The sequence below is a fragment of the Necator americanus genome, chromosome II (genome assembly GCF_031761385.1).
Source record: "Necator americanus strain Aroian chromosome II, whole genome shotgun sequence".
NCBI classification, from domain to species: domain Eukaryota; kingdom Metazoa; phylum Nematoda; class Chromadorea; order Rhabditida; family Ancylostomatidae; genus Necator; species Necator americanus.
In genome coordinates, this window is record NC_087372.1 from 17,412,835 (window position 1) to 17,428,388 (window position 15,554).

The 15,554-nt window shown below is 40.5% G+C and overlaps 1 protein-coding gene across 4 annotated transcripts; it reads right to left on the reverse strand.

Annotated features, from left to right (window-relative positions):
- Positions 1 to 1,442: 1,442 nt before the first annotated feature.
- On the reverse strand, positions 1,443 to 15,244 carry RB195_018188 (uncharacterized protein; the record flags this gene model as incomplete). 4 transcript variants are annotated; one of them, XM_064185520.1, is made up of 15 exons in its annotated part: positions 1,443 to 1,450; positions 1,564 to 1,590; positions 2,822 to 2,845; positions 2,896 to 2,923; positions 2,977 to 3,045; positions 3,103 to 3,186; positions 3,432 to 3,548; positions 3,602 to 3,806; positions 3,875 to 4,029; positions 4,607 to 4,759; positions 5,238 to 5,376; positions 5,442 to 5,506; positions 5,566 to 5,716; positions 10,229 to 10,317; positions 15,239 to 15,244. In XM_064185520.1, the coding sequence occupies 15 exons, from the start codon at positions 15,242 to 15,244 to the stop codon at positions 1,443 to 1,445; spliced, it is 1,320 nt and encodes a 439-aa protein (XP_064041398.1). The 4 variants fall into 4 exon arrangements, with proteins under 4 accessions (XP_064041398.1, XP_064041399.1, XP_064041400.1 ...); XM_064185519.1 differs by lacking the exon at positions 15,239 to 15,244 and adding an exon at positions 10,840 to 10,998; XM_064185518.1 differs by lacking the exon at positions 15,239 to 15,244 and adding an exon at positions 10,434 to 10,595.
- Between the last annotated feature and the right edge of the window lie 310 nt (positions 15,245 to 15,554).

Consider the following 15,554-nt stretch of genomic DNA (forward strand, 5'->3'; position numbering starts at 1 on the left):
TACCCATGCCTTCGAGTTACTTTATAACGGACGACAAAATAGTGTCGATGATAGAACTTGCACCAGAAGGTCAGTTCATCCTACATTTACCAGGACTGGTTCAATGCAAAAACAGAGAAGAAGAAGAATCATTCACGAACCACTTGTTCGCGAAATACACTTGTACTTGCGCGCTGATGGTCTACTCTGTGACATGTTCGTGTCCAAATGGAACGATTTCGTCTTATTTACAAAACGAATTCAAGAAACTTTCAACAACAACAACCTCCAAGTCACAATCCTCGAAAAGGGATCAATAATCGAGGCGAAAAGTAACGTTGGCTGCAACCATTAGTCGTACAGTTGTCGGCGAAAGAATTCGTCATTACCGCGAGCAAAAGCAATAATTCATCTCACGTACACAAGGAAGAAATGGATGCTACTTATGTGCACAAGGAACAATAATGAATGTTTTCTGTAATTCCCAATCAGTCAATAAACAACCCAGATTAAATTCGTCGAAGATACTGATGTGCACCTCCCCTGAAACCCCTTCTACAGACAGTCTCCACTTCACTACTCCTAACGTCAATATGTACTATACGACTCGAAGCCCCAGAGGAATTTCAACAGCAACGCTCCGAGGACGATTGGCATTTGTCAACGAAAGAATATATCGTCCAGAAATTATTTCTATGAATAGTTCGACGTGTTCTGACACTGGCTTTTTATGCTATACGTTTTTACTTTAGTTTTGCTCCTGTCACCAAATTCTTCTCCAGTACTTTCAAAACTCCCCCTAACATCCCCAATTTCTTCGCAAACATCAAAACCATTATCATTTTCGTATGTGGCTTTGTCATCCTTCACAGATTTTGCAAATTGTACATATCTTTGGCGCCATTACAAACTCCTTCATCCTTAAAGGAATTCCCAATCGGAAATTACAGTATTATTAACATATTATTATATTATACTATATTGTGTATTATTATTACAGTATTAGTAACATTACACATTTTGCAGACTTTGCTTTCTAATAATCTACCTGTTCACTTTTCTTGCGCCGGGAGTGCGTTGAAATGGTGTTCAAACAGAAGGAAATGATCAAGGGCTCATGCTCCAAGATTCCTATATGGTTCAATTTAATTGCAGATTCCGTAAGAATGGGATGAATATCCCAACAGTCTAAAAACGGAGACTCTTTCACCGTTTTCATTGTAAATTCTATTCTATTGAATCATACATGTACTGTCTCTGAGATGTTTGGAGCAGACTCACCACAACTTTGACAATAAACCTTCTACAAATCAAGACGGTTGAACACAATCCCGTGGGATTTGTAAAAAAAAATTGGAGATGAGAACGAGCAACGCATTCGCATGCATATGTATTGGAATTAGTGATAACGCTTATTTTGACATGTTCAGTTCGAACAATCAGCTCGGGAAGTCAGGGAATAATCAACGATCTGAAATCAATAATCAGTTCGAGAAATCTGTACAAATAGATCAGAAAGAAACGTTTTCAACACTCTGTTCTTCATAGCATTTATTAAAAGGCATCAACACTCGTATCACATACTTGTTAGAGCAGCCCGCATATCCTCTCCTGAAATAGTTTTTTTTTTTTAAAGTTGCTCGTTACAGTGAAATTCTGTTTGAGAGCATCATACTCTATAATAACGAAATGATGCTCACTCTTGTCTAGTATGAAAACATTTACGTTTAGGCGTACAATATGGCCAAACAACACGAAGCGGTGCAGCTGTGCAAGCGGCTGCGCTCGAAGCGGTCACGGCCGAGTAGGTACCCTTGGTAGCACCACTTTTCGTTGTAGTTCACCATGGTCCCACCTCGAGCCAGCCACTAGCTCCACGGCGGCGCTTCGGGCGCAACCGCTTGCGCAACTACACCGTGCTTCATGTCGTTGTCATCATGTCGTGTTGATCCGACCATAGGTCCTCCGTTATTATGTTAACGATGCTGCTAAGTACAGAAACTCTTGAGTAGCTGTCACAGTGTTCTCCACACTACGCTACATTGCATAAGACGTGAAAAATTGGGAATTCCTTCCTTATTTTGCACTGCAGCGACCATAAAATCAAACATATTGGATTTGCTCGTTGCGTGTGATTTCTGGCGCTCACGGAGCTCAGAAAGCAGCTAATGAAAAAGCCCTCATGTTCATCCGCTCATCTTCAAAGACATAAAAAATTGCAACGATTTTCGGCACTGTTCGAGAAACCTCCGTTGTTTTCTGAATCAAAGTAATCGGACTCGGCCGGAGGAAAGGGAGAAATCAATTTCTAGCGCAAGATATGTGAGTACAATGAAAGCATTGAAATTGCTGTGGACACACGCGCGTCTGCTGTGATATGCGAACACCGCGTTCGAGACTGCACTGTAAGATGAGACTGCTTACCGTACAGCCAAAAGTTTTGGAGTAGTGCGAGCTGGAATTCAATGTTTATATGCATTACGTTCAAAGCAAAGTGGTAAGAGGTCGAAAAGTCTGCAGGGCCACTGAATTGATACCTCTCCGATTCAGAAATGAAGTCAAACGCATTGGTGGATCCTAGAGAAGCAAATCAACTGACTTCTGTGTCCGTTTATACACCACATTCCCTATTTACAAATTGATACAAAACGCAAACCATTTATGAAATGTAGGAAATGCTCGAAAATAGCCGAAATTCATTATCTTGATTAGTTTAGCGTCAGTTCATTTACCCGACAAAGTCCATTTCCAGAAGGTGACCACCTTGCTCAAAATAATTTCGCTCTCCGACCCCGAAATGTAAGATTTGACGTCATCTTGCAAGGAAAGCGAGAAGGCTTGCCTGAGGTAGAAACATTGCAGTCGACTGTCCACAGGCGAAAACACGTTGGAAGTCGTCACTCTGCGAAAACACACCGTTCATCAAGGAGAAGGTTGGTGAAGGCTGAATTAGACTGTTTGAAAAGAAGGTGCTGAGATTCCTATTATTACTGAAACCTCATTAGCACAATCCAAGAAGGCGCTGGAGTAGAAGAATTTCCGACTGTTCTCTTCTGAATACTTATCCTAAAACCAAGTTTCTTTTCGTTTTCCACCGTCAGAATAGCCAAGTGTAGTGCTCACCTGCTTTTTCTGGAGAATGTTGAAGGTTGCTCTGAGTGCTACTGCTTTGAAGAGAAACTCGTTTGCCTCGTCGTTGCATTCCTCCTTTAATATAGCTTACGTGTTGACATTGTCTCGCAGAGAAAAATTCTCCACCTCCCACCTAGGCGCTAGGAGATTGGTATTTCGCGCAATAATTTTTGTACTCTTTAAAAAAAAATGGAAACTAAAGAGACTCCGGTCAAAGCTATAGTTGAGCCTCTAGCAATGCCGGAGTAGGAGGCCAAATTGATCCCAGGATGAGATGAGGATTTTTATCAATTGCGATTTCTTCCAGAACTTGAAATCACCGGTGTTTCATCACAGTTATCCTTCATATGTTGTCGGAAGCAACGATGAATTGCCAGTGGCGCCTCGTAGCTGGCACGAGTGATTTCTCGAGCAATCTCGGAACCAAGGGTAGACAGCTGAGAAAGCTAGCTTTAATGTTAGTAAAGTTTTGATTCTCCTGACGACTCACCAACACTGCTTCGTCCGTGGTGTTCAGAAGGAGGAGTGCGTATGCAGGCCTCACATAAATCCTATTGTTCACCACACGAACGTTGAGGCTTCGCAGATCGTGCAGAAACTCTGCTAGCCTGGTTGGCATTGGGATCGTTTCATAAGCTAAACGCCATGCTCTTGACAGACAGAACGCTTTCTCACGACCATCGATACCGAGCACCCTCAAATTGAAACACAAAACGACGGTTCTGAAAAGAAAACACCTAGAGACTGTTTCCATCAGACTGACCACTTTTCTGTGCAATTGAAATATTCATTAGTAAGTATATCCAGGTGTTCATTTCTAAAGAACTTATTCGTTCTCATTGGTAACTCTAGGCTCAGACGACTTGTCGTTTGATACCAGTGTGCTGCTTCTGGAGACTGTAATGTGCTGGACGTGCTCTAAAATAATGAAAATTTCCTAGAAGAAGAAAAAAAGCAAAAGAGAATGATTAGCATTGCAGCCAAAAAAGCATCGGAGATAATAAGAATAAACAGTTTCGAAACATATCCACAAGAATCTTCCAACACCCTGATACATCAGGAGCTGTCACGCATAAAATCCCCAAAAACATCAAATGTTCGAGATGCAACATCCAGTGTACCGCCAAATCTCCCAAATGTTCGTCTTCTCAAAGGTAATTAACACAACGGCATGGGACTGGATCACACCGGACCGCACGTCCATTTGTAATGGGAACACTTCACAAGGAAGTGTTCATTTCTTGTTCTGATGGTGTTGCTTTCTATTTCACAGAAGTGGAAAGAGGAAATATATGGTAACTTTTTTTTGCTTCAAGGTAACTAGGTTTTCATCACACAGGTGTTGGATTGATTAGAAAATAGATAAAATATGTTAAAAAAAGCATAACTAGCGAAAAAGACGTTTGAAAATGACACTTATTAGGTTGTAATAGGGTTTCGGGAAAGACTGTATGATTTCGAGATTGTTGAGAAAAGTGAGGTTTGAAAAGCCTACGTTTATGAATGCCAGGTAACCTTGTTGAAGAGCGTTGAAGAATTCTGTAGTCAAGCGGAAAGCGTCTGGGATTCTCGGTTTCTCTTCTCTCAACTTATCAAATGCAATCATATCTCGCACTTTCTTGATGACATCTACAACTTGCTCCGTAGGCTGGAAATTACTAAATTTCAGGAAACAAGTGTAGTCGAAGATTTTAGATCAACAGGAAAATTCAAAGAAAAACACATCAAATGCCAAAGGTTGAAACGAATACGATAAAATAATGAAGATTTCAGTGCGAGCATTTTTAGAAGAAATCTGTTACGACAGTGTTATGGTATTGGGTTCACAAAGTACGTTGTTCGCGTTGACAGAGTTTTACAGAGAAACGAGTTCGTAGCAGAAGTGTACATAGTCCACGTCAAATGTATTCAATTGCATGAGCGCGATGAGTCTCGGATTTTGACAGAACATCAGACCTTCAAATGCTCAGAAATCCTATGAGAAAAATTTCTAAAAAGCGCAAGAGTATGCTCATTTGAGAAGACGTGCACAAAGGTCATTTCTACCTGTTGGCAGAAACTAGCCTTTCGAATAAGATCCAAATTCCGTGAAGTCTTATCAACAATTAAGCTGTACAAACAAAAACCTCTCTGTTGTCATCGAGGACTATCTCGGTGATAGTTGCAGCCATTTCAGAGCATTTCGAATTGTCCAGAGGAGATGAGTCTCCTATCTCCTCAATTGCTGCCCGAAGATAGTTTTCAATGAAGTCAGCATCAGTGCACCTACAAGAGGTTTACGTATTGTATTGCTTTTGTATCACACTTCTCTATTCGTAGATTTCTCATACCTTTTCTTCAGCTCGCGAGTAAATTCCTCATTTTTAATTCTCGGACTCTTTCTCGTTACATCTGTCTGCAAAAGCGAAACGATTAAGTGCACTGCATAGCCACCTACAGGACTACTAATATTACAATCATTCGGTCGAAGGCATCAGGGAAATAGCGCAGTTCGTCGTTTAGCATTGCATTAAACTCATTCAGGAAATTCTCCCGAAATGCTGCAGAGGTTCTTTTTGTCGAACAGGCGTGTCTGCAGAAATCTTCGCAAGGCAAGACGTCTCCCCTAAACACAAGTCGAGCGAAGTTTTAATATGAACATCAATCAAAATAATTTCAGACTTTTCTTGTCTGAAAGTTTGAATCAACTTTGATAATCAATAATCTGTCAAACACAAAGACTACAAAGCTTCATCAAAACTTCCAAAAATTCTCATCTCTTCAATACGCTTTTGAGTTACTTTTATCTTCCTCGATCCTTTTCTGTCGATACTCATCGTCATAATCGTGTTCAGGACGAGAACATCGATCCGACAAACTCTTCAATTGACGTATGTTCCTGGGAGTACTTCTTCTCCAGCGTTGTAATGGATGGCGTCGTCCCGGTCATTCATGATCTGTTTCTTAATTTTCATGAGTTGCATCATCAAATCCTCCATACCTCATACTCCATACCAGCTCCTCCCAGTTACTTGATTGCAGAATTTTGGCTTGACTCACACGCGAAACACAGGGTGTTATAAGTCAGTCCACTCAACAGACTCAACAGAAGCGGAGAGTCGTTCCCTGAATCTATCTGCGCCTCGGAGCAGGCGCAATGTCGCTCTTGGTCCGCGGTTAGCGATCTATTAGCCACCGACTCTCGCGACTAGAAGGCTGTATTCTCTCTAGTGAGGGAAATCTTTTTCTTGTCTAATATCGCTGTCCCATTCTCATCATTGAAACTCCGTTCAGCATCACCTCACGCTGGGACTTTTGAAGGGAATAAAAAAATAAAGAGAATAGATAGAAAATTTAGGTCTAAGATGCAACTTATTCAAAAACGAAAAAAAGTCAAGGAGTTGATGCATAAATATTCTAAAAAGAGTTTCAGGATCTTTGGTTTGAAAAAATGTTGCAGGTGAATTCAGTGCTTAAATGCATTGTAAGTAATAGTTAATTTATTGAGTAATGGTAGTTGCAAAAATAACAGAGTTAGTAAAGCTCATGTTTTTTCGTCAGAAAGGTCTTTTTTCTTTGTTTTTTCAACCACATTTTTCCTATTCGATCCTTAGAACAGTCCTGGCCACACATTGTACACAAGTGACGATAAAATGTTTCGTGTGTTTTATGCTTCCATCGGGGTACACCGAACGTTTTCTGGCCGTTATAACATCTCCGCCACCTCAAAGCAGAGAGTATTTCAAATCAAATCTGCAACGTCTTTCCCCCGTATATGTTTGGGAAAAATATTCCTTCAAATCTTCAGTGCTTCTCTCCAAATTCTACTATATTATCCTATCCAAAAAAAATTGCACATCCAGCATATGTTACAAAGTACTCTAGACTAGTTAAGCAACTACCAATTCTAGTTTATTATCTCAATTACAGAACTGAACATGCCTTCAAAGTGTTCTCCAAAATCCTCGATCAGCCAATTCGATGATATTGTGACCGTCAGTGACATCGAATTTCACTGACCTTCACCTTCTCTAATCTACACATCTGAGAATTATTTAGGAAGAAAGGTTATTCTTTAATGAATAAACTTTTTTCCACAAAGTAAGGTAATGAGGAAAAATGAGCGGAAACACAGAAAGAGTCTAGTCGGAGACTATCTCTCTCTTGTTGTCCTATTCATGTTGAAGTTGTCAGAAGAGTTTAAAAAGTTAAGAAAAGTTTAAAAAAAAGTTGAAAACAAAAATTTTGTTGTGGTTTATATCAGTGATGAACCCTTGTACGTTTCAACCAAGAGGTGCTAGATGTTGTAGTTCTATAACTTCCTTTTGATATCCAATAAAGACGAGAGTGAAAGTCGTGCATGTAATATGTTTATAGTAGTCAGCTTTCTTGGACTAGGATTATAGACCCCATCATATCCATCAATCCATACTTCGTTTTCCAGAGTTTAGTGAGGTGTCGGCTTAGTAGCAAAAAACCTGGATTTCACCAGCAGAGTTTTCCTTTGGCGCCGCCTCGAACGCATCCGGTTACGGAACTGTTGGTGCTTCATGTAGTTTTAACCCAACTAACTTATTATCGTCATTTTTATATTCATCGTATAGGTGTTCAGGCCAACACGCGTTCAAAAATCTCAACGATTACGAATTACAATTAAACGCATGAGCGCATCCCAGATTGCGATTGGTAGATTGATACGGCTAAGCCTTTATCCTTATCCTTTCTATTATCGTCATTGTAAAAAGGAGTAGCTCAGCGATTTTCTCAAACTAGAGGTAACGTCCTGCAGGTGACCGCGAGCATATGAGTGATCAACTGTAGCAAACTCAGCGGCCGGAGAATTGCAGGATTCAAACTTGCGAAAGTGGATGGCGTATAATATATTGCTGTGTGTGTAATATGTTGATGATGAAATACGCTGCCCAAGCACTCACAAACATGATGATGATGAAATGTTTTCTGGTTTTGGGTTTTATGCCGTTTAAGTTCGCGTGTTTATCAGAGAAGATTCACTTCTCGTGATTTTTTTTTGATTCATATGTTCACTTTTCTCTCTTTTCTGCTAGTCATGTACGTTTGTACAGACATTGTATTTGTGTAGCTTTCTCCTCAAACGAACATGTCATCTAATTTTTGCGAATACTTGCATTATTGTGAATCCATTTTTTCCTCTTTACATTTTGCTTCACATCATTTGCTGTACTTCCTGTGATCCTTTGTTGTCGCCTGTGACGTTTCTACTTGGTATCACCCTTAGGGCTCTGCCGGCCTAATGAAGTTCAAATGTATGCTTAGATCTTGTGTGCCTTGTAAATTTTAACGAGGAACTGGAAGCGCTATATTCTTATTTATAACATTCGTCAGCCAATAGGGGCGTTTACACGAGTGTTTGCTCACCCCTAAGTGCAACAGGGTATACCAGTGGTTTTGAACGAAGGGGTGTCTACACCACGCCATCTGTGGAAGAACAACATTGGGTCATCTAAGCCTGTGGATAAGTTGTTGTCTAAGGTTTGTTAGTCGAACTATTATCTCTACTCTTCACAATTATTGTCAACCTACACTTTGGATGTCGATCGCAAGTTAGTTTTTCCACTTCGTCCTTCCTTTTGTGTACAGTTGGTATTGCTGTGATTATTGTGTTGACATGAAAGAGTGCCGAGTTTGCTGCGCAGCAAAGACTAGAATGGAAAGGCATTTTGTCGACGTTCATGGATATTCGCTTGAGCAAATTGCGGAATTCAAAGCGCAGAAAAAGGCTATAAAGTTGTCGCATCGTGAAAGCCACAATACAACTGTCAGTACTATGGTGCGACATTCAACAGTGTGAACACTAGCTTGAGTTGACACAGAGGAACAAGACATGCTCACAAATATTTACCGCCTGATATTCTGTAGAGAAAGCATTAATATGAGTCACACTGATAGCCCATAACTTTTCCAGAATAGCTTTTACGATGTTCGTGTAATAATTATCGCATTTCATATTGATAACTCTTTCTGACTCTACTAAACTTCCAGGTGTAAAGTCACTGTAACCTCACCGAGCATGTCCATCAACGGCATCCCGAGAACGCAGACGAGATCGTGGTGAAAGCCATCAGTTATCAAAACGTTCAAGATTATCAGTTGGAGTTGTGTCACAGTTCGCACATAGACATTTCTCAACGGGTTTTACTTCAAGAACTGGAAGTTACCCCCGGAGGAGATAATAAGGGATAATAATAAATAATAGGATAATAATAATAACAAATATTAGGAAATGTAATAAGCCGTTTCATAGCAAGAAAGAAGACTGCGTAACACGGTTCCGAAGAAAACGAAAAAGACTATGGCGCACTGCACAGCCTTTATGAATGTATGTGTTCTGCATTTTCTAACAATAATGCTTACGTATACTTACGTGTTTTTACTTGGGAGATGTCAGGTAAACACGTTACAAGCATGCATTTGCCTTCCCTTCCAGACCATGGAAAGGTTCACATGATATACGTGCGGATAGAAAGGATGACAGCAAACAATGTGAAATGAAGCGCAAGGAAGAAAAAAGTACTCACAATATCCATGTAGATTAGATGACATAAGGTGCACCTGATGGAAAAACTACACCTCAAGTGTGTATACATAAACGTGCGTATTATTAACTAGCATATTAAAAACAAGTGAACACATGAACGAAAGAAAACTACGAGAAAAAATCTGACTTGACAAGCACGGGAAGTTAAGCGGCGTAGAAATCAAAATCAGCAACCATTACTTCATTATGTTCTAAATGCTTGCGCGCGCAGCTACAAATATAGCAATATATTAAGGTCAGTCGGAATAAGCAATAGGACGCAAAACAGACGGAAGTTAGATTTTTGAGCGTTTGAACGAAAACACAACGCAAAATCAACGCGGCTCCATCGCATCTCTCTGCTGAGTCCAAATTCAAAAGGGAAAGGTCCAATCGGATAAAATTTTCTGCTTTGATCTTCACTCACAAGTTAAATTTCGGTCCGGGACCCAGAAAAAAAGCGCATCAACTACAAAAACTTGGAGAGGTGAAGATACTCATAATTTGATGTTTATACATGTGTTTTTTTTTTGCAGCAGGACCAGTAAGGTGAATAACATAAAGTTAGATATAAAAGCTCGCCTGTTCGGCTCGCTCACAACCGGGAAAATGACGTTTGCCACGGCGATAGCCAGAAATCCGCCAAATAGCATCGCAACAGTGGGATGAAACTGCAAAATAAAAATTTGGCCTCAGGCAAGAGAAAAGTGCATAAATACGCATTAATTCTGGATTCCATGGCATAAGGCAATAACCACAATGCTGTAAGGATAAAAAATAAACGTACTGTTAACGTAACGTAATAACGTCTGTTTGGAAAACTGCTGGTAATGTCGAAGTGTACTTCAAACTGTTGTCTCACAAATTTGAAGAACAAACGTACATAAACTGATGAAAAAAACGTGAACGAATAGGGTGTTCGTAATTCCAAGAATTCATAATATATCATTGCCTGCACTGACAGTAGTGGTCACGGCAGCTTTCGCATCCCACAGTACGATCAGAAAGACATGAAGCACACTGTAGCTGCGTAAGGGGCTACCAAGATCTCCTTTTTGGATTTTAACCACTTCGAGCGCAGCCGCTTGCGCAAGTGCACCATTCTTCATCTCGGTTTGACCGCACTATGCACTTGTCACAGTTACCTAATGCAGCAAGTGTTACAAGAGAACTTCAGAGTACTGGAAAAGAACCTTTTTGTGACAGCGCTGGACCTGATATAGTCGCCGTTGAGCGTTCAACAAGGCTGACGGGATGTGCGGTGCAAGCAGACACCGATGCCCTTCTTCTCTGCAGCTGTCGTCAGTGGCGCAGTCTCGCGTACTGAAAATGTTCTCGACGCACCGCTGCATCTGCCGCCGCTGTCATTGGTCTAGTTGGAAGCGTGGGGCGCATACTCTAATTTCCATGATATGTCACCGATTTCTTCCACGAGAGGAATCCCAGTCGGTTGGTCGGGAGTTGACGTGTCCTCAAGCGTAACGAAGAAGTGGGTGAAAGCACATCAAAAACAACCTTGTCCCTTTGCCGAGACGCAGGTAGACTCAAGGGGGAGTTTTTCCGCCTCTGTTGTGCCAGAATTGACTCATTCTATCCTATCATACTACCACTGCTGTAGATGATAGTATCTTTCATGTCACAAATTCGCAATCAAATGATCGGAAGCCGCAGGAAATGTGGTTTGGATCCGCTTCAGACAAATAGGCTATATCTGTCCACTCCGTAAAAACGGGAGTATCTCCCATAAAATCAAGATAAGATTAAGTCCGACGTCATCGAACTGACGGAGATGAGGTGACCTCACCTTCCAAACTCCGTACTTGGTGCTGGAAAGCAACAAACGACAGTAGAGGAGAAGGCGGATGTAGTGTCCTCATGGATACGATTGTGTATTGAACATTGACTCTCTTGATCATTGGTGAATATTAGTGGCGCTGTTGGAGCAAATTGAAGAAAAAGATTACAGAGAGGAGGAAAGACTATCTTGAATTGGGCTGCCAAGAAAGAACTAATAACTTGAAGTAACAAAACCGAAAAGCGCTTGCTTAGATCAAGCCAATTCCAAGAGTTCTTGTCTGAAGTCATGTCACTTAACAAAAGCAATAATGCTACAGCATTAAAAGACTTTCCCAGCATTCCTCAACGACGCTTATTAAACTTACGGCACAGATTTCGAGCACACGATGCAATGTTTAGCAAAAAAAGGTTATTGATCCCACATGAACTCGAAAATGTGAGCAAAACAAGGTTGGTTAGAAAACTGTAAGAAAACAGAAGATGGGTTCTCCTATTCTCTGTAAATTAATTCTCACTTATCAGTACAAAAAAGCGGACGTAAATCACAATTTACAAAAGCTTTTCAGAAACTATGATTCTATAATTATAACCATAATAATTAAAGTTTTAGTAGGCTGGAAAATCTATCCGAAACACTCAGTCCTTGCCTCAACTGCCCTCTAGTAGGTTTTTTTTTCTTCATCAGTCGTAATAAGCTATATCAATGTGATCAATCAACTGATCGCACGCTGTGCTACGGGCATATATTCCAGGAACGATACGTTGCGAGATATTATTTAGCCTTAATAGTTGAGCACTCCACACTAGAGCTTTTTAGTGCCCGATGTCAAGGTAAGAAAGGCGCATACGAAGCATACGTGCATGTGCTGCACATTAAAGCTTAAATCACTAATCAAACTGCACTTGTATGCTGAATCTCTAATGAAGCAAATAGAGCGTAATTTTGTTGTTAGGAAAAACGTGCCGAGTAGTCGCCCATCACACCATCCGGTCGACATGACGATCTTCATCATTTCGTTGAATTAGCATTGAACAGCTCTCCCCTATTGTTGGAGCACTAGTCATATTGAGCAATAATGTATCGTATTCGTTGCACGCATGTATTCTTCTAATGTTAAAAGAATTTGAGGCAATTTCCGTGTGATCAGAATCACTTCACGAAGTGTCGTTTTGGTCGATTATTTAGCCACTTTCTAGAAATAAATCATTCAGTAGATGACCTGCGGACATTACACGTATGAAACGACGAACAACAAGAAAATCAGTCTAATTGCTATATTTCGTGTGCATGGATATACGTTAAGTGGATAATTCTTTCATACCCAGTAAAAAAATCAATTCATCAATCAAGCATCATTTGTATGATTCTTTGAAACCTGAAGAGAAATAATAAATAATGATTACTGAGTTAGACGCATAGCTTAACTTTCGGATTGGCGGGTTAAGAAATAATGAGCCACAAGTTACACAAGCTTAGTTAGTTACAGTTACAAGAGTGCTAAAAGTTTCTGCCGAACGAACTGTTTCAGCTTGACTCATTACGTCCTCGAACGAGACGGACTGTGGCAATTATCGAATCGAATTATTGAAGCGGCAAACAATAAAATTCTGTAATGTATAATGCTGTATACCAAGAGGTATATTCTGTCACGTGTGTTTACATACAACGAAATTCCAGAAAACAGTGAGACGGACCCACGGTATCGAATTGGTGCGCTACAGCTGAGTAGTACCGCGGAATAGCTTCATGTGATTTTGTCAGGAGATAAATCAGATGTGTTCTGAACCGTTTCGGCCGTGACGACTGTATTTGCTGCGTTTCATCCCTACCTACTCCTTCGCATGTCAGATTTCGTTCATCAGATTGGTCAGACAATTCCCTCAGAAATTGGAAAAACGCATGGAAACGGCTGCTTAGATGGTGGGCAACAGTTTACATGATTCGGGATATAACCTTATCTTTATCTGTGCGGTGATGAGGTTCACGTCATTAGATGTTAACTTCATCCTGTCTCAACCGGTGAGCAAAAAAGGAGAAAACCTCATACTTCAGATAATGTTTCCAAATTTTGTGGATATCAATGGAATATAGGTGTAAAATCAAGTTTTAACACTCTCCAAAAGTAGTACTTTTGCTGCAAGAAGAAAAGTATGTACGTAACCATCATCTCATGGGTGTTCAAATTTTCAGAAAAAGGAACGAAGAAAGCGTCGTTAGAAAAAAATACAAGTGTAGTTTTACAGAACATGTCACATCTTATGGCTTTTTTTTTTTGCTCTTAAGAATGACTGGGATCACTTCATAGTAATTTTGGCGAAATTCGCCCTTGTTAACATCGGACCCAGAAGTTACATTCGACGGCGACTGTAGAAGTACTCTTATAAAAAGACATTGTATATTCAAACAATATGTGATTATTTTCTGGAAGACGAATTTAAGAGATGATGTGACCGGACGACGCAACCTAACCCCCTCAATTCAAGTATATATTGCGAGAGTACAGTGACGTGCTCCCTCTGATAAAATATTGCATGCGATACCTTGAGACACGAAGAGCGGGTGAAGCAACGAAACGTTCCGAAAAAATCTTTGAAGTGAACGTCATGTTCGCAAGGAATTCTAACATAAACGTTGAGGACACGTATACGAAAAAATGCTGGGAATTACCGTCAGCAAATCATCTTCCTATCAGAAACGGAAGAATCGCTCGCTACAAGTAAAAAGCCTGTTGGCCGATGCATTACCAGAGGATTCGCACTTTTTGAGTTCCACATCCACACCTTACTTCTGGGAAGTAAATAGAGGGCAAATATAATTCTGACCAGCACTGCGATGCCTTTCAGGGCACATCTGCGCGGTACAAGATCGCCCAAAAAGTGATGGTGATTCTGCAGCGTGATAATTGCTGAGCCTGCAACCATACTCGGGCGGGCACGTAAGCTCATTGTATTAAAGATATCATGAATCTGACCTGATGAGGGGATTCGCTGGAGCTAGAAGCTAGAGGTGGGGTTGTGGATTGCCGGATCCAGGGTGGTTCCTCTCATCCTTCTCTAACCATAGCAGGAGTACGGCATGGGAACGGCTTTAGTTCCTTTGAGGTACGTTAGAACACTCCTCTATGTACACCTTCCGATCTACAACCCCTTCTCTAACTTCCCCCGCTGCTTCCCTCACCAGATTAGTCGTATGCTGTCTTTAATACTAGCTACAATGCACATTAACTCATCAATGGCAACACGCTTTTTGCGCGTGTGACAAGACGTTTTTCTTGCTTCATAAAGAATAAGGATAAAGTGTCTGGATGAAGTACCTTACTCAATATTGACTTTTTAAAGATCGAATCATTCGTTAGGACTGGTGATTTTCAATCCAGCTACTTCTTTTGAGTACACGTATGTTACGAAAAAGTTTATTTCGGTACTCTCAAAACTACAGATTATTCTCAAATTTATATAGCATAGAATAAAAACAGAGAGTTCTGCAGTTTAGATCTTCAAACTTCAAACAAGTTCACTGCCGTAACACTAACTCATTCACTATATGTTACTGGAAATCTACGGTATCCGTGATTTACGTTCATTCACGACGTAATTGCACTCTACTGCCACTGGGAAATCGCCATCATTTTTCAAAGTGATTTCGTGCGATGAAATGCAACGCAGTGTTGATCGCAGTGATATGTATCTTTTTCTTAACTTACTTCCCGTTGAAATAACCTGTGGAAATGCCATGAAAAGAAGGAATCCGACAAGGATCCAGTGATTTTATGACGTTTTTAAAGAAGATAGCACCTGCATTGTGAAGGAGAGAACGGTTTGGCAATGTAAAATAATGAATTCGTCTTCCTGACGGCAGTTTTATATGATACAATATGTCATAGGAATGCGGCAGCTCGACTGATGCTTCCTCATGAATCATGAAGCAGGGGTAACATTTGGGGCTCTAAATCGATTGCAAACAATGGCATCGTTCTTTTTGCTGATGTTCAAAGGAGGATAAGTGTTACAGTATTATGGTTTTTATCATCCTGACTGAAATGTTTATAGGAGCTTTGATAGAGGTTGTTCCTATGTTTATTTAATCTGCAGCCATATTATGCACGCGCCG